Source organism: Paralichthys olivaceus, chromosome 15 (assembly GCF_024713975.1).
Source record: "Paralichthys olivaceus isolate ysfri-2021 chromosome 15, ASM2471397v2, whole genome shotgun sequence".
Classification (NCBI taxonomy): domain Eukaryota; kingdom Metazoa; phylum Chordata; class Actinopteri; order Pleuronectiformes; family Paralichthyidae; genus Paralichthys; species Paralichthys olivaceus.
Window position 1 is genome coordinate 710,191 of NC_091107.1, and position 17,039 is coordinate 727,229.

General features: G+C 45.7%; 7 protein-coding genes and 1 long non-coding RNA gene across 11 annotated transcripts in view; 5 read left to right on the forward strand and 3 right to left on the reverse strand.

Annotated features, from left to right (window-relative positions):
• On the forward strand, positions 1-16,985 carry LOC109647108 (alpha-1A adrenergic receptor-like). 2 transcript variants are annotated; one of them, XR_011246166.1, is made up of 7 exons: positions 1-579; positions 964-1,215; positions 1,691-2,063; positions 4,511-4,632; positions 4,788-7,240; positions 7,861-10,207; positions 15,884-16,985. XR_011246166.1 is itself a non-coding variant. In XM_069539454.1 (5 exons), exons 1-5 carry the CDS (start codon positions 262-264, stop codon positions 5,088-5,090), a joined length of 1,368 nt encoding a protein of 455 aa, XP_069395555.1. In that variant the 5' UTR covers positions 1-261; the 3' UTR covers positions 5,091-7,744. The 2 variants fall into 2 exon arrangements, 1 of the variants encoding a protein (XP_069395555.1); XM_069539454.1 differs by lacking the exons at positions 7,861-10,207; positions 15,884-16,985 and having other exon boundaries at positions 4,788-7,744.
• LOC109647109 (uncharacterized) lies at positions 629-4,538 on the reverse strand. The gene is made up of 3 exons (XR_002203964.2): positions 3,575-4,538; positions 3,070-3,175; positions 629-2,122 (listed from the first exon to the last, which is right to left on the reverse strand). It is a non-coding gene; the product is annotated as an uncharacterized lncRNA (long non-coding RNA).
• Positions 6,490-7,744, forward strand: LOC109645587 (histone H2A-like). The gene has a single exon (XM_020111205.2). It carries the CDS (start codon positions 6,490-6,492, stop codon positions 6,964-6,966), a length of 477 nt encoding a protein of 158 aa, XP_019966764.2. The 3' UTR covers positions 6,967-7,744.
• On the reverse strand, positions 7,972-9,387 carry LOC109645586 (histone H3). The gene has a single exon (XM_020111204.2). It carries the CDS (start codon positions 8,461-8,463, stop codon positions 8,053-8,055), a length of 411 nt encoding a protein of 136 aa, XP_019966763.1. The 5' UTR covers positions 8,464-9,387; the 3' UTR covers positions 7,972-8,052.
• On the reverse strand, positions 9,401-16,302 carry LOC138413779 (uncharacterized). The gene is made up of 2 exons (XM_069539458.1): positions 15,920-16,302; positions 9,401-10,657 (listed from the first exon to the last, which is right to left on the reverse strand). The coding sequence occupies exons 1-2, from the start codon at positions 16,300-16,302 to the stop codon at positions 10,249-10,251; spliced, it is 792 nt and encodes a 263-aa protein (XP_069395559.1). The 3' UTR covers positions 9,401-10,248.
• Positions 10,096-13,521, forward strand: LOC109645588 (insulin-like). Of its 2 annotated transcripts, none has more exons than XM_069539456.1 (3): positions 10,096-10,177; positions 12,935-13,133; positions 13,212-13,521. In XM_069539456.1, the coding sequence occupies exons 2-3, from the start codon at positions 12,947-12,949 to the stop codon at positions 13,373-13,375; spliced, it is 351 nt and encodes a 116-aa protein (XP_069395557.1). In that variant the 5' UTR covers positions 10,096-10,177; positions 12,935-12,946; the 3' UTR covers positions 13,376-13,521. The 2 variants fall into 2 exon arrangements, with proteins under 2 accessions (XP_069395557.1, XP_019966766.1); XM_020111207.2 differs by lacking the exon at positions 10,096-10,177 and adding an exon at positions 10,653-12,592.
• LOC109643669 (insulin) overlaps positions 13,819-17,039 on the forward strand; it is an 8,732-nt gene continuing 5,511 nt past the window's right edge. The window contains exon 1 of the mRNA XM_069539457.1: positions 13,819-15,847. The gene's annotated coding sequence lies outside the window, so the exon portion shown is untranslated. The remainder of the gene's footprint in view (positions 15,848-17,039) is intronic.
• The window catches only part of LOC109643665 (E3 ubiquitin-protein ligase RNF26-like), a 2,260-nt gene continuing 1,693 nt past the window's right edge, over positions 16,473-17,039 (forward strand). The window contains exon 1 of one of the 2 annotated variants that reach the window (XM_020108844.2): positions 16,473-16,632. The gene's annotated coding sequence lies outside the window, so the exon portion shown is untranslated. Of the gene's footprint in view, positions 16,777-17,039 lie in introns of both variants that reach the window. The other variant, XM_020108845.2, reaches the window with a different exon arrangement.

Genomic DNA, 17,039 nt, shown 5'->3' on the forward strand with positions numbered 1-17,039 from the left:
GCGGATCGTGTGTGTGTCCGGAGCCTCCACCTGCTGCTGTCCCGAGCCGGACAGGAGCGCTGCTCTCCGGCAGAGCAGAGGGACCTCACCGCGGACAGGACGCTTTTATCCACACGTCCAAGTCTTGGCTGATTTTCTTTTTTGTGGGTTTATAAGGAAAATGTGTGAATTTAAATGTTTCGAAGTCGTGAGGAGAGAACCGGAGAGACCAGGCGAGTGAAGCCGAGCTGCCCCGGCTCCAGGTCCAGTTGAACAGTCACCATGAGTCTGTGGACCAACGACTCCTCTGCGGACCTTCACCCCGGGACGCAGCCCCCTCTGCCGGACTCCAACTTCACCTCGAACCGCAGCGACGGCTCCGGGCACCGCGCCGCCCCGCTGGACCTGAGCCGGGCGGTGCCGGTGGGCATGGTGCTGGCCTCCTTCATCCTGTTCGCCATCGTCGGGAACGTGCTCGTGATCCTGTCGGTGGTTTGTAACCGACACCTGCGGATCCCCACCAACTACTTCATCATCAACCTGGCCATCGCTGACCTGCTGCTGGGGACCACCGTGCTGCCGGTGTCCGCCACCCTGGAGGTCAGTGGGGGGGTCATCGGTCAGTTATGGTGGTTTGATGAGGACGATGTTAAAGATATAATTTTATTTTTATGGTTTCTGTTCGACAGCTGATCAGTTATTAATTATAGCATCAATAAACATTGAACTGATTAAAACAAAGAAAGGAAAGACTATGAATAGACTAAGAGACATGGACGGATCTTTAATGAACCGGGACTCAGGGGCCCGAGAGCTCAGGGGCCACCTCCAGGGCTGGAGGGGGGTGGTGGTCGTCAGGAAGTGGAGCAGTGACGTATCGTAGAAACAGGAAGTGTCTGGGCGTCGAGAAGCTCGGGTTCAGTCGGTGTTTATGCGTCGTCAGAACTCATGAACTGTGACGTGGGGTTGTTCCTGTCTCCACAGGTTTTAGATTCCTGGGTGTTTGGACGGATCTTCTGTGACATCTGGGCAGCGGTGGACGTCCTGTGCTGCACGGCGTCCATCATGTCCCTGTGCGTCATCTCCATCGATCGTTACGTCGGTGTTCGATACCCGCTGCAGTACCCAATGATCGTCACAGAGAAGCGGGCGCTGCTCGCCATGCTGGGCGTGTGGATCCTCTCCATCGTCATCTCCATCGGCCCGTTGCTGGGCTGGAAGCAGGCGCCGTCACAGGTACAAGACCCAACGTGGCTGAGGCGTAGCGGGGAGTTCACAGAGTCTGAGGTTAATTTAAGGGATTTTAAAGGTTTTTTGTTTATGAAAATACTCTTAAACGTCGATAGCATGAGGCCACATGACGTTACAGTCTCATTGTAAAGTTTATTAGATGAGTTGAAGGTTCCTGTGTTTAACCACACGCCTCTAGTGAAGCTTTTAAAGTCTTAAGATAACAACGTCTCCGTCTGCAACTTTATCTTCCTCTGAGAATTTAGAGGATAAATAAAGTGGCTGTTTAAAGTGGAATCAACATGAAACTTTTGACGTCCTCTTCAGAGCTTCCTGACTTTGTGAGGACTTTAAGCAATGAGACGTTAACGAGCAGCGTCGAGACGAGTCGGGATGAAAACAAACATGAGACAGTTTTAAACGGGAGCCATGTCACATGTGATCAGATCACGTGAACTTAACTTTATGCTGATCTCTGCAGGATGACTCCAAGTGTCAGATCACAGAGGAGCCGTTCTACACCCTCTTCTCCTCGCTCGGCTCCTTCTACATCCCCCTGGCTGTCATCCTCGCCATGTACTGCCGTGTCTACATCGTGGCCAAGCGCACCACCAAGAACCTGGAGGCCGGCGTGATGAAAGAGCGTCAGGAGGACTCCAACGAGCTCACGCTGAGGATCCACTGCAGGAACCAGCAGAACCACGAGCTCTGTCCCGGAGCCTCGGCCGGACGCAGCACGCTGTCCGTCAAACTGCTCAAGTTCTCCAGAGAGAAGAAAGCGGCCAAGACGCTGGGTGTGGTGGTGGGCATGTTCATCCTCTGCTGGCTGCCCTTCTTCCTCGTCCTGCCCATCGGTACGTCTTCACCTTCTTCACACCTTTTCATCGTCGAGTTCCATCAAAGTTCATTTTAACTGTAGAGAAATAAAAAAAACCCGAAATGTTAAACGAATAAAAACATCAAGATAAAACACCTGAAATCACTAGAACTTTAATTCAACACATGACCTCTTGTGAAAGTTTAAATCAGACGCAGTTTAAACACAGATCATGTAACAGATTCAAAACAACATCTACTCAGTCTACTTCCTGTTTGCAGCACATGACCAGTCGACGCGAACGGTCATGTGACACGTGTTTTCAGGCGTGTTAGTGTGGGTGGAGATGAAACCAAACAGTAAATAAACTGAAAATAAGAACCAATGAACAAGCTTCGTTCTTATAACGTGTTCCAGGCTACATCGTTGTCATCGCCACCATCTTTAGGCTCCGCCTCTGCCGTGTCAAAATAAAGGAAGGTTTAAACTCCTCTGATCTCACGACTGTTTCTCTTCAGGATCAAAAGACCTGTTCGCTCACAGTCAAGTTTGAAGCCGTTTATTCTCTCTTATGAAATCCGCTGTGGTCCAAAGGTCACATGCAGCTGGTGGATTGTGGGTAGTGCCTCATCTGGATCAGGGTCTTACACTTAGACAAATGTTATCATGGCTCCTGTTTGATGGTGAAAGCTGATCTCAGACCAGATTAAAGACTCCAGGAATTTTCCAGGAACCTTTTTAGGAAATCAGGAACTCGGCTCCACTTTGACGACAGCGTCAGATTTTTCTGATGAGCAGGAAACTTCAAGGTCGTCTCAACACAAACCAAACTTTATAGAATCAACACCCTGTAATTTTGGTTTGTGTCCATTTTCCCCGACTCATATGAGGTGACCTTTCTAATCAGAGTCCAACGCTGTGTCTGAAATCATCAACATCATCATCACATAGTGTTTTCTAGTGCTGTCTGAATGTGGGGACTAATTCTATCCCACAATGCATCAGGAGAAGTGTACAACCGGCACAAGCCAAGAGATATATACCATCATGCATTGCGCTCACGGTGTTGACAGGAGGAAAAGTGGTGGAGAGACGAGAGGAGAGAGGGCGGCATGTCTTCTCTCTGTGAAGAATCTGCTGCTTCTTATTCTAAAACAAAAGAAATAATGTGAGGATGAAAACACAGGTTTAAATTAGTTTAAATTCTTTTAGAGAACATCTGATGGATTTGTAAATTGTTTTATGTTCGACATGAAACAAATCCGTCAGATGAAGCTGTAAAATAAGTAATAAGAGCAAAACATGATCATATTTCTTCCATAACAGTATTAAGTGTGAAATAAACATTTAAAATGACGTGAGCTGGACACAGATCAGATCTCAGCGTGGACACATTAATATCGTCAGGTTCAACATCAGGAGTTCGCAGAGTCTGAGATCAGAGAGAAAACAAGAATGAGGAACTCGATCGAACCAGTTTCTAATAAGTGACGTTCACTCGGTTTAACTGTGATTATTAGTGTTTGTGTCACGACAGTAAAAACTCACCTCCTCTTTGATGGAGTCTGCAGCTGCTTCCAGTCCAAGAACTAAACGCAGACACTGTATGAACAGCGAGTCTGCACTAACTGCTGATCTAGTGAGGACGCAGTGCAGATCATGACTCAGCAGAAAGCAAACTCTGCATCACTCAGTATTAATAAAACTACAGAGCGGAGCCACGGCCCAGGTGACTTCATATTCACTGCAGAGGAAAGATCGTGGAGTGTGAAGGGTTCATCCCGTGGAGATCAGGAATCAGATCAGAGGAGTGAAGGAGGAAACTTTCTCCATGTTCACACTCACACATCAGACTCACTTTAATCAAGCTGCTGCACATGTCACATGTTCTTCTCGTGATGGACAGTCGTCAGGTTTCACTGTGAAATTCTTCATATATAGTCAGAGACAGCAGCCTGAGGAACAGGATGACCTTACAAGTCCACATGCAGGGAAAATAATTCCACTCAGAAGCCTGTGTTATCTGAAGAGCATCAAAAACCTGATCCATCAAATCCTCGGAGATCCTCGGACACACCGCAGATCACCTGCTCATCTCCAGGCCGGGGGGGGGGGGGGGGGGGGCAGGGAGCAGACAGAATGAGAGAAAGTGAAGAAAGAAAAGAGATTAATGAAGGAGAGCAGAAGAAAAACTCACATAACTGGTCACAGAGGTTTTTTTAAGGATTTTTTCCCACATAACGACAGATTTAACTGTTTAATGTTATTGATTTGATCATGGAGGCAGCCTGACTCACACAAGCTGCGGCCATGTTTAGATCCACTTTTTGTTTGTCTCGCCGCTACAGGCTACGAGCTACCAGCTAAAGTCTATAAGTTAGAAGGTACGAATGATAAACTTCAATCTACAGTTTGTTAGTTTTCCTGTGTGTTTATGTTGTGTGTTTATGTTGTGTGTTGTGTGTTGTGTGTTTGTCTCCGCAGGGTCGTTCAACAGCAGCCTCCGTCCTCCTGAAACTTCCTTTAAAGTTATTTTTTGGTTGGGATACTTCAACAGCTGTTTGAACCCAATCATCTACCCATGCTACAGCCGTGAGTTCAAACAGGTACTATTACTACTCTGTTACTGATACTACTACTACTACTACTGCTGATGGTACTAATAGTACTGACAGAGCGACAAAGGTAAGAGCTTGACTAGTTGAAGGTGCAGGAGCCTGACAGTGGTTTCAGTACTGACGGGTACTTTGTTGATCTTTAGGCCTTCATCCGGATCCTTCGCTGTCGTTGGAAGAGGAAGCGTCAGGGCTGGCAGGCGTACTACAACTACCGCAGCCATCAGAGCTCCAACACCTCGTCCTTTCTGAACGGCAGCCAGCAGACGCTGTCCCCCGTTAGCTCAAGTCCACGCTGCGTCTCCTCCAGGCTCCGCCCACCACCCTGGCCCTCCTCCCCGAATCGAGACCGCCTCCCCGGGTCTGCGGGGGGAGGACGGGCAGGCTCGGTGTCCCCGCTCTCTAAGGATGCTGGGAGGGCAGGGCAGAGGCTGATGGTCAAACAGTGACAGAGCAGAATGGTGGAGACTGACTCACCTGCTTCCTCAGGATCAAAATGCACAGGCGTCACTGCTGACATCACAGGTTGCTCCCTCGACTCAGGTGTGAGGACTGTTCCCGCCTCTGGATGACACACCTGAGAGAGAGGGCGGAGCTCCGCACCCAGATCAGCTGCTGCAGGTTTCTCATTAGTTCACTGCTCCTCACGAAGCTTTCACCTGAACTCACAGCAGTAAAATAAAGAACTCTCACCCAGACAACCTTAAAATCATAAATCATCAGAATGTTCAAATAAAAATCGGACATCAGTCAAAACCCTGAGATAAGATTCTAACATTTCAAATATCAGAGAAATATGAACCAGCTGAGTGAATCAAGTACAACAATAAACCTCATGAAATTAAAGATAAATGATCTTAAAATGACTGTGAACATATTGGATTCATTGACTTACTGTGACGTTCTTTTCTGTCTTAATCATTAAACCCATCCTAAAATACGTGGCTACAAATCTAAAGAATTTAAACAATGATGGAAAAACAAAAAAGTTTCAACAGCAACTTGACTTAACGAACGTTAGCTTGATGATGAGCTCAGACAGTCGTCTTCTTTCCTCTGGTCTTTCTGTATTTATTTGTTTAAAGTGTTAAATGTTTATTTAAAAGTCAAGTGATCATTGTTATTATTATTATTATTACTAAGACAACAGGTCAGTTCTTAAACTTTGGTGGCTACGTGAGAAAAGTTGTATTAACTTGTGTTGAAAGTTATTTCATGTTTCATATTAAACAGTATTGTGTGTTTATTATGTGCACTTTGCATTTTGATGTTGACTCTTATTGTGAAGGAGCACTGACTGTTCTAATGTTGCTCAGTGATCACAGAAGCACCTGGTGGACGCTTGAGGAAGTGCAGAAAAACTATCACATAGAATCATGTACAGTATGTGTTTCCTTTGTGCTAAGCTAGGCTAACACTTTCCTCTTGATTCTAGTCTCTGTGCTAAGCTAGGCTAACACTTTCCTCTTGATTCTAGTCTCTGTGCTAAGCTAGGCTAACACTTTCCTCTTGATTCTAGTCTCTGTGCTAAGCTAGGCTAACAGTTTCCTCTTGATTCTAGTCTCTGTGCTAAGCTAGGCTAACACTTTCCTCTTGATTCTAGTCTCTGTGCTAAGCTAGGCTAACTGTGTAAGCTAACCTCTTGAAATGATTCTTTGTTTATGCATTTAAAGTTCCCGCCAAGAAGAGGGCTGTTGAGTCACGTGGTGAATGACATCACTATCCTGCAGTGACTCTGACAGGGCGGGGAAAGTTGTGCGTGATGCGATCATGTGATCTCACTGTAACTTCCGCGTCAAGCGGAAGCCCTCTGTGATTGGAGGAGTGCACTACCGCTGCTCGTGACCAATGAGCGAGCAGCTGGAGGTGTGTATATACTCAGCTGCTCTCTCTGCGGCTCATCTCTCTCATCTCAGTCGAATCGCAACAAACCAGGAAATGTCTGGACGAGGAAAGACCGGCGGCAAGACCCGAGCCAAGGCCAAGACCCGCTCCTCCCGGGCCGGCCTCCAGTTCCCGGTGGGCCGCGTCCACCGGCTGCTCAGGAAGGGCAACTACGCTCAGCGAGTCGGGGCCGGAGCTCCGGTCTATCTGGCCGCGGTGCTCGAGTATCTGACCGCTGAGATCCTCGAGCTGGCCGGGAACGCTGCCCGCGACAACAAGAAGACCCGCATCATCCCCCGGCACCTGCAGCTGGCGGTCCGCAACGACGAGGAGCTCAACAAGCTGCTCGGCGGAGTCACCATCGCTCAGGGCGGAGTTCTGCCCAACATCCAGGCCGTGCTGCTGCCCAAGAAGACCGAGAAGGCCGCCGGCAAGAAGTGAGCAGCGACCCGCTCCTCCTCCTCCACCCAACGGCTCTTTTAAGAGCCACTCACCGTCACTCAAGAGCTCATTCTCCCTCATCACTCACGAGTCCAACCATCACGAGTCCTCCACTCATCATAACAAACATGAGCTAACAGATGTTAGCAGATGTTAGCTTCCATCAGGTGTCAGTGGATGTCAGTAGCTGTTAGCTTCCATCAGTGAGCAGCACTTTGAGGAGACATGAGCAGAGAAACATGGGGGGAGACCAGGAACAGTCGAGCACCATCAGGTATCAGCAGCTCTGAAACAATAACAGTGTCATGGATTAGTAACGATAACAAATCATTAATCACTGAAGTAATAATAATAATAATGGTTGTTCTGGGGTCAAATAGAGATGGACTTTAGGAGAAACAATGGATGAGTTACCAGATGAGGCCCAGCACAGGATCAGACCTGGTCTCCAACATCTGACGAACTGAACAAATAATTAAAATTATTTCATACATTTTCAGTGTGAGACTTGATAACATCAGTAAACATATTTCACTCAATTCATTTGAAGTAAGTGTCTTATTAAATAAATAAAGGCTGTTCTCAGGGTCAACCACATGACACGCACAAAATATCAAACAACTCATCGGTGAGCTGCGTCAAAAACGTGTTTAGATTTAATCATTATATTAATTACTCTACACTGTCGAATGACTCTTACTGTGGTTTGTTAACAGGTTTGGTCTGAACATTTCTGAGAGTAATAGAAATAAAGAGTTGATGTTGTGTGAAGTCATTAGATCAGTGTCTGCACAAACATTTATTATTATATAATAATAGGAATATATTGAACCAGGGGCCTGATGTCTTGTTTTGAGTTGTGTTTTGTTTCATGTCTCTCTGCGGACGTAACAGAGGAACAGAGCGACTGTGTGGGCGTGGTCAAACGTGCTTGCTGCCTGGTCATCGCCTGGCCTCTGTGACGTGAACCAGAGGTTTGTTCTGATCCTGGATCAGTTTAAATGGATTCAGGATCGATCTGCTGCTTTGCTGAGCGGTGAGTGGCTCTTAAAAGAGCCGTTGTGTGGTGAGGGGGGTGCGGGCAGGTTAGGCTCTCTCGCCGCGGATGCGCCGGGCCAGCTGGATGTCTTTGGGCATGATGGTGACCCTCTTGGCGTGGATGGCGCAGAGGTTGGTGTCCTCGAAGAGCCCGACCAGATAAGCCTCGCTGGCCTCCTGCAGTGCCATGACGGCGGAGCTCTGGAAGCGCAGGTCGGTCTTGAAGTCCTGAGCGATCTCGCGGACGAGGCGCTGGAAGGGCAGCTTGCGGATGAGCAGCTCGGTGGACTTCTGGTAGCGGCGGATCTCTCGGAGAGCCACGGTCCCGGGCCGGTAGCGGTGAGGCTTCTTCACTCCGCCGGTGGCCGGGGCGCTCTTGCGGGCAGCCTTGGTGGCCAGCTGCTTCCTGGGAGCTTTGCCGCCGGTGGATTTACGCGCTGTTTGTTTGGTTCTCGCCATTTTTCTTCCTGAGTCACTTTGAGGAGAAGCAGCGGAGAGAGGCGCCTTTTATACAAGCTGCCGCACACAGCTCTGCGCTGATTGGTCCTGGCGAGGGGAGGCGCGCGTTTTATGTGATCAACGATTGGTCAAAGGGAATTTGAAATTTTAAAGTGAACCAATCACCGACGTTGGCGGGTTTTTGAGTCAGAACAAGTTAATTATGTTGGTCACGTGACCTAAAGTTCAAACACTGCTCAGATGTACCTCATGTACAAGTACACAGAGTAAATACACAGACGTGCACAGTACAGCTTCACAATATCAATACACAGGATAAGTACATAGTATAACTACACAGAATAAGTAAACGACATAAGTACATAGTTTAACTACATCATATCATTACACAGAATAAGTACACAGTGTAACTTCGCAGTATAACTACACAATATCGATACACATATAAATAGATGGTATAAGTATAGAATAGACACCAATTATATAAAAACACAACATAAGTACACTTTATATAAACACACAAATTAAGTACACATAATAAGTATTATTTGTAGTATTTGTAGTGTGTAAAGCAGATGTGCGTTTCATCTTCAGAACAGTTGAATCATTTTTACACACGTTTGAGACTCCGAGCATCAGAATGTTTCTAGAATATAAACTGCCATCACACAGTTGCTATGTTTACATGTTTCTAGTTGAAATGTAGAAGTTTAAAATCATCAAATCACTTGAAGTTTTTAATGAATTTCTTACTTGTCCTTTCTTTCCAGCTCAACACTTCACTAGTACACGCTGCTTATTTTAATACTTGTAGCATTATCTTTATTTTAAATCAAGATCCATTTATCTCCAAACCTTCCATTTTCCCTATTCTGTCCATGAGTTCCCTTTGTGTAACTTCTCTAGTTCCCCAAATAAAAAATAATAGTCACTGTGATTTTATTGATTTTCTTTATTGTTCTTTCTGTGGGAATAAAATATGCTTGATATAGATAACAGTTAATAGATAATAGTTCATTTTTTAATTCCAGTTTTGTATTACATTGATTTATTTTCTCATTTGTGCAATTTTTCTTTTATTGTCATTTGTTCTTGGATGTTGGTCACAGGTCATGTTTCCCTCTTTCCAACCAGACCCCCTCTGTTTTATTGTGGTTCAGTTGTGCTGGAGCTTCTTCATTCAGCTGAAGATGTTTGTTTACTATATTTCATTTGTCTTAAACTTTTCCTATAACAATGAAATCATCAACAAAACAACAACAACCACACATCACTGGCTCTGATTCAGTCTTTTTGATTTTGTTTAGGAAATGTAATTATTACAAAGATACATGAAGCAGCTGGAAACAGGCTTGTTGAACTGTCTACTCTTAATTTCAGGTGATAATGTTGTCTCCCCGATCATGTTCTTATTCCATCGTTTCTTCCTGTTACAGATTTGTCTACATTCCTCAGGGTAACGTGTCTGCAGGTGTTTGGTTCTTGTGACTATGTGGAGTTCGTGCATCAAACATTAAACTTGATTGGTAGAATTCAGGACCTGAAACTTCTTCCTCTGAAGTTAAACCAACTTTTAGTTCATTGCTATTCACTACTGCCGTTCGTTTCTGCGGACGTATTAGAAGACTGTATGTGCATGTTCCAGGAGGATGAGTGGAGGACTCGTGATGGTTGGACTCGTGAGTAATGAGGGAGAATGAGCTCTTGAGTGACGGTGAGTGGCTCTTAAAAGAGCCGTTGGGTGGTGGAGGAGGAGGAGGAGGAGGAGGAGGAGCGGGTCGCTGCTCACTTCTTGCCGGCGGCCTTCTCGGTCTTCTTGGGCAGCAGCACGGCCTGGATGTTGGGCAGAACTCCGCCCTGAGCGATGGTGACTCCGCCGAGCAGCTTGTTGAGCTCCTCGTCGTTGCGGACCGCCAGCTGCAGGTGCCGGGGGATGATGCGGGTCTTCTTGTTGTCGCGGGCAGCGTTCCCGGCCAGCTCGAGGATCTCAGCGGTGAGATACTCGAGCACCGCGGCCAGATAGACCGGAGCTCCGGCCCCGACTCTCTGAGCGTAGTTGCCCTTCCTGAGCAGCCGGTGGACGCGGCCCACCGGGAACTGGAGGCCGGCCCGGGAGGAGCGGGTCTTGGCCTTGGCTCGGGTCTTGCCGCCGGTCTTTCCTCGTCCAGACATTTCCTGGTTTGTTGCGATTCGACTGAGATGAGAGAGATGAGCCGCAGAGAGAGCAGCTGAGTATATACACACCTCCAGCTGCTCGCTCATTGGTCACGAGCAGCGGTAGTGCACTCCTCCAATCACAGAGGGCTTCCGCTTGACGCGGAAGTTACAGTGACCGGAAGTTCCAGTGAGATCACATGATCGCATCATATTTCAGTTCATGCTACAGAACATCCGGATGTTCAGTATAACATGAACCAGTTCTTCACGGATATTTTTATAAATAATTTAATATGTTGCACATTTTCTCAAAACATATAAATAAATTCCATTTCATGATAGTTTGTGCTGAGAGGAAGTTCATATGAAGTACTACATGTAGTTATACATGTATATAACATAACATGTAGTTATATATGTATATAACACCAGTTAAATGTGTAACATATCACATCAGACAGCACCAACATACTGAGAGTATCATCGGACCATATTCAGCTTCTATCTACGTTACATTTTACGGCTGCACAGAAAATGAAGTGACGTCCTACAGATGTTTCTGTATTTCTCTCCAAAGTGTTTCTCGAGGAAATTAAATGAAACTCCAGAAGTACACCCTTTTCTCTTATAGTCACACCTCTTGTCAGAAGCATAAGAAATGTTCACAGTGACCTGGAGTCTGCCTGGTTCAGTCCCTGAAGCTGCAGAGCAGAAAGAAACGTTCCAGCTTCCTGTCAGCGGTGAACAAAATAAATTATTATATATTACTGAGAGGACAAAAGCGAGTTTCCTGCCTGATAAATCCTATCCTCTCTTCCTTTGAGCTCTAGGGGGTGCTATAGAGCACCTCATCTAATCCACAGATTGGCTACGACAAGAATACAGCCCTGTGTCTACGTTGTTGCTTGTTGAGCCGAAGACAATTTTCCACTAAGATGGACAATAAAGTTATTTTATTGTGTGTTATTAAATGTTTAAATGTAACATGAACTTTGCAGAAACTCTCATTTATTTCATGTGAATCAGTTAAACTATAAACATGCAGCTTCAACTCTGACTCTGCAGGCAACGATGGATGAAGGGAATGTCTGCTGTGTGTCATCTGTAGTGTGTGTGTGTGTGTGTGAGCTGTAAAGAACACACAATCACAGTAAAATCTTAACAATTCCAACATCATCATGATCACACCTTCACCAACAGTTTCTTAAATTCAATCAAGCTGCATCAAATCACACAAACTCACAAATATCAGACCTTTAGATATGTTTGATGTTTGTTTTTTTAAATAAATGATGAGTGAAAGTGTTAAAAACGGTTTATCTCACAATGACACAGACATAAATCCTGGATCTGTCTCCTGATCTGCACTGAAATAGAAAAGATTCTTTCATGACACCAAGTTTAGTGAAGTTCAGCTGCAGCAAAACCAACAAACCAGGACAGCGCTGAAAATCATAAAGATCATTGGTCTAACACACGTGTTCAGAAACATCTGAGTATGAAGCCGTGTTCATGTCTGAGTCACGACACGGGATGAAAAACATCAAACATCCTCATCTGACTTCTAAAGTTCCTCAAATACGTCACAGATTCACTGACACCATTTATCCTCATTTCACTCTTTGACTTTGATGACGTTTTTCATCCTTTCATCCTCAGTAACAGCCGAGCGGAGCCGCTGATCATCAGGATCTGAGATGATCAGATCATGTCGGGTCATTAACTCTGTTTGTTTTACTAAGTGTTGAAGTCGCTCAATCAGAAGAAACACTGTCACTTATTCAGCTAATGACACACACACACACACACACACACACACACACACACACACACACACACACACACACACACACACTGGTGGAGGTGATGGACTATAAAAGCAGAGGAGACCTTCTCCTCTTCCTCATATCATCCTGATATCTCAGCTTCCCTCCTCCTCTTCATCACAGACTCACCTCCTCCTCCTTGACAGGTAGTCTTCTCCTCTTCTCCTTCTTTCATCCTCCTCCATCTTCTTGTCCTTCAACTCCATTCTCAACCTGTGTCTCTCACTTCTCTTCCTACTCCTCTGTCTTCACCTTCAGTTCTTCATATACGTGTCTGTGTGTGTGTGTGTTCCTGTGATTTAACAAAGTCAAATAATTTAAAACATCTTCACTGATGTATTCATGTAAAAACTCCAGGTCAGTTCAAAGTCAGCTGATTTAGATTTGAAAAATAATAATTCAAATGAAGAATAGGATTTTATTTTAGGACACTGCCAACATTTCCAAGCTTTCATTTAAAAATAAAAAGATACAAACGTGTGTTTCAGCTCTCCTCCACCATGGCGGCGCTGTGGCTCCACTCTGTCTCTCTGCTCGTCTTACTGATCGTATCATTGCCGGCGAGCTCCCAGGCCATGGCCCCCCCGCAGCACCTCTGTGGCGCTCAGCTGGTCGACACCCTCTATCAGGTCTGTAGTGAGAAAGGCTTCTTCTACACCCCCAAGAGAGACGTGGACCCTCTGCTGGGTGAGAACATGACGTCTTTAAACACAGAACCTTTCCATAAACCAGAGCTCAGAGCTCTTACCTTCATCTGTCTCTCAGGTTTCCTTCCTCCGAAGTCGGGCGGAGCTGCAGCGGGCGGCGAGAACGAGGTGGCCGAGTTCGCCTTCAAGGACCAGATGGAGATGATGGTGAAGCGAGGAATCGTGGAGCAGTGCTGCCACAAGCCGTGTAACATCTTTGACCTGCAGAACTACTGCAACTGAACGCTGCTCCTCCTGGAATCCATTAGCCCCCCGACCCATCAGGCCCCCTCACGCCCCGGCACTGCTGTTGTCTCTCTGTCAAATGAAACGCTTAAAAAATGGTTGATAATTTGTTCTAGAAAGTAAAGTTTTGTGTATTCAGAAAATATCTGCATCTGTTTTTATTAATTATTTAAATTTAAACAAGAAGACCCGCATCATCCCCCGGCACCTGCAGCTGGCGGTCCGCAACGACGAGGAGCTCAACAAGCTGCTCGGGGGAGTCACCATCGCTCAGGGCGGAGTTCTGCCCAACATCCAGGCTGGACTTTTTAAGGAAGTTTTCCCCCTGATTGACAGTTCCATATTAAATCAAATTAACATGTCTTTGTTAACAGGCTATGTACGTCAAGCTTTTGAGGTAGCTGTTATTAAACCTCAAGCCTACACTTGATCCAGAGGTTCGAGCTCATTATAGACACAAATCCGTCCTGTTGGATCTTAGTGCAGCGTTTGACACCATAGATCATAAGATCACAGAGACTAGAACAACATGAAGGGAACAGAGGAACATCAGACTCATATTTATCAGATAGATTTCAATTTGTTAACGTCAACAATGACCCCCCCCCCCCATGCACATGCAAGTTAGTCACGGAGATCCACAAGGTTCTGTCCTTGGACCGATACTCTTCACCTTATATATGCTCCCTTAGGCAACATCATCAGAAAGCTCCACATACACTACCATTGTTACGCAGACGACACCCAGCTGTACATTTCTCTGAAGCCTGATGAATCTAATCACTTAGTTCAACTTCAGGAACGTCTAAAGAACATCAAGGCCTGGATGAGCCAGAACTTCTTACTTCTGATTCAGACTGAGGTCGTTGTAATTGACCCTAAACATCTCAGAGAATCACTGTCTGAACAGAGAGTCACCTTGGTGTCAGTTTGTCCTCCAGCTCCACTGTGAGGAACCTTGAGTTCTGTTGGACCAGGACATTTGACCAACATATAAAACAAGTCTCTAGGACAGCTTTCTTCCACCTGCACAATATTAAGAACATTAGAAACATCCTGTCTCAGAAGGACGCTGAAAAACTAGTCCACGCTTTTGTTCCCTCTAGACTAGATTAACTCTTTATTATCAGGACGTCACAGGAAGTCTGTGAAAAGTCTCCAGTTGGTCCAAAATGCTGCAGCACAAGTGCTGAAAGGGAGTAGAAGGAGAGATCTTATTACTCCTGTCTTAGCTACATTGGCTCCCTGTAAAATCCAGAATAGATTTCAAGATCCTGCTCCTCACTTTTAAAACCCTGAACAATCAAACCTTCATATGTCAAAGAGCTGATAACACCATACTATCCAAATAGATCACTTCGTTCACAAAACACAGGCTCTCTTGTGGTTCTAGAGTCTGTAAGTGTTTGCTGTAGTGCAGATAAGATGACGATATTACAGTAATGGTGTCAGAGACAGCATGTTGGCCTCAGCTGTTCAAATAGAGCAACATGGCTTGTCAGGGGACAAGTGTTCAAGATGTCCAGGAAGGAATAGAAATAAATAGAGCAGTGACATAAATATGGCATTTTGAAATAAAAGTCACAAGAAATAAATAAATGTCTTTTGAAAAACATCATTTTGAAATAATTGTGTTTATTTATTTGGGATTGTTATATATGTATTACCATATATTTGAATATATATACTTTTTTTTAAATTTAATTTGGACTCAAACAGCATTCCATATGTCTGCAGGTGTTTCTCTTATAAAGTATGACTCAGTGTTTGAGTCTTTAGTGCAGATCAAACTAAATGTTTGTAGAATTCCTGAAACTTTACCCTGGTTGTGTTTTACTTCTTTAACAGGACCGAAGGAGCGTCTGTAAGTGGGCGTGGTCAAAAATACGTGAAATTTGTTAAGTGTAAATTGTTGTGAATTATTTTCTTTATTTCTTCATATTCTTTTATAATTCTGGTTTCTGTGTTTAGTCACGTTTTAAATTCTTTAACTCATTACATGAGTAATTGTTTCTTTTTGAAGAACCCAACAGTGAAAGTCCAGGTACATTATCATCAGCTCATGAATGATGTGAAAACAAAGGATCAGGAGAAAAGATCAACTGGTCCCAAGATGTTAAGAAGAGATCTACTGACACCTGATGGAAGCTAACAGCTGCTAACAACCTGCTAACAGCTGCTAACAGCTACTGACACCTGATGGAAGCTAACACCTGCTAACAACCTGCTAACAGCTGCTGACACCTGATGGAAGCTAACACCTGCTAACAGCTACTGACACCTGATGGAAGCTAACACCTGCTAACAGCTACTGACACCTGATGGAAGCTAACAGCTGCTAACATCCACTGACACCTGATGGAAGCTAACAGCTGCTAACAGCTGTTAGCTCATGTTTGTTATGATGAGTGGAGGACTCGTGATGGTTGGACTCGTGAGTAATGAGGGAGAATGAGCTCTTGAGTGACGGTGAGAGGCTCTTAAAAGAGCCGTTGGGTGGTGGAGGAGGAGGTGGAGGAGGAGGAGCGGGTCGCTGCTCACTTCTTGCCGGCGGCCTTCTCGGTCTTCTTGGGCAGCAGCACGGCCTGGATGTTGGGCAGAACTCCGCCCTGAGCGATGGTGACTCCGCCGAGCAGCTTGTTGAGCTCCTCGTCGTTGCGGACCGCCAGCTGCAGGTGCCGGGGGATGATGCGGGTCTTCTTGTTGTCGCGGGCAGCGTTCCCGGCCAGCTCGAGGATCTCAGCGGTGAGATACTCGAGCACCGCGGCCAGATAGACCGGAGCTCCGGCCCCGACTCTCTGAGCGTAGTTGCCCTTCCTGAGCAGCCGGTGGACGCGGCCCACCGGGAACTGGAGGCCGGCCCGGGAGGAGCGGGTCTTGGCCTTGGCTCGGGTCTTGCCGCCGGTCTTTCCTCGTCCAGACATTTCCTGGTTTGTTGCGATTCGACTGAGATGAGAGAGATGAGCCGCAGAGAGAGCAGCTGAGTATATACACACCTCCAGCTGCTCGCTCATTGGTCACGAGCAGCGGTAGTGCACTCCTCCAATCACAGAGGGCTTCCGCTTGGTGCGGAAGTTACAGTGACCGGAAGTTACAGTGAGCGGAAGTTACGCGCTGGAGGTTCAGTCATCAACAACCAGAAGGAAGAGGAAGAGGAAGAGGAAGAGGAAGAGAAGCTAAATACAATAAAAACCATCGCGTCAGTTTTTACTAAATGACCCAGAGATGAGATGTTTCTACGTCATGTCGCCGCGGTGAGTCAATAACGACTCGATTCTTCTTCAGGGTTCATCTCACGATCTTTTCTTCGTGTGGAGGAAACAGGTTTGATCTGATGTTAGCAACAAGCTAACGAAGCTACACAGACTTCAGGATGAATTGCACCGAGCTGTGATGAGGTCAGACTTCTGTCGTAGCTTCATGTTTGTGCATCAGTTCACAAACCCTCTGATTTTAATAACGGTGGTTTAACGGAGGCGTCAGATAAAATCCTCCAGATCTCAAAGAACTGACACATGCATTGAGTCAGTCACTTGTTTATTGTTGAGCCGAAGACAGCTGGACAGGAAAGTTATTTTATTGTGTGTTATTAAATGTTTAAATGTAACATGAACTTTGCAGAAACTCTCATTTGTTTCATGTGAATCAATTGAAATATAAA

What these genes read in the sequence shown, in the direction of transcription:
- LOC109647108 (XM_069539454.1), top strand. Translation starts at nt 262, where the DNA reads ATGAGTCTGTGGACCAACGACTCCTCTGCGGACCTTCACCCCGGGACG. An exon ending in CGGTGTCCGCCACCCTGGAG is followed by an intron (nt 580 to 963) that starts GTCAGTGGGGGG and finishes CTGTCTCCACAG; the next exon opens with GTTTTAGATTCCTGGGTGTT. An exon ending in GGAAGCAGGCGCCGTCACAG is followed by an intron (nt 1,216 to 1,690) that starts GTACAAGACCCA and finishes TGATCTCTGCAG; the next exon opens with GATGACTCCAAGTGTCAGAT.
- LOC109645586 (XM_020111204.2), bottom strand. Translation starts at nt 8,463, where the DNA reads ATGGCGAGAACCAAACAAACAGCGCGTAAATCCACCGGCGGCAAAGCT.
- LOC109645587 (XM_020111205.2), top strand. Translation starts at nt 6,490, where the DNA reads ATGAGCGAGCAGCTGGAGGTGTGTATATACTCAGCTGCTCTCTCTGCG.
- LOC109645588 (XM_069539456.1), top strand. Translation starts at nt 12,947, where the DNA reads ATGGCGGCGCTGTGGCTCCACTCTGTCTCTCTGCTCGTCTTACTGATC. An exon ending in AGACGTGGACCCTCTGCTGG is followed by an intron (nt 13,134 to 13,211) that starts GTGAGAACATGA and finishes TCTGTCTCTCAG; the next exon opens with GTTTCCTTCCTCCGAAGTCG.
- LOC138413779 (XM_069539458.1), bottom strand. Translation starts at nt 16,302, where the DNA reads ATGTCTGGACGAGGAAAGACCGGCGGCAAGACCCGAGCCAAGGCCAAG. An exon ending in GAGAAGGCCGCCGGCAAGAA is followed by an intron (nt 10,658 to 15,919) that starts GTGAGCAGCGAC and finishes CTCTCATCTCAG; the next exon opens with TCGAATCGCAACAAACCAGG.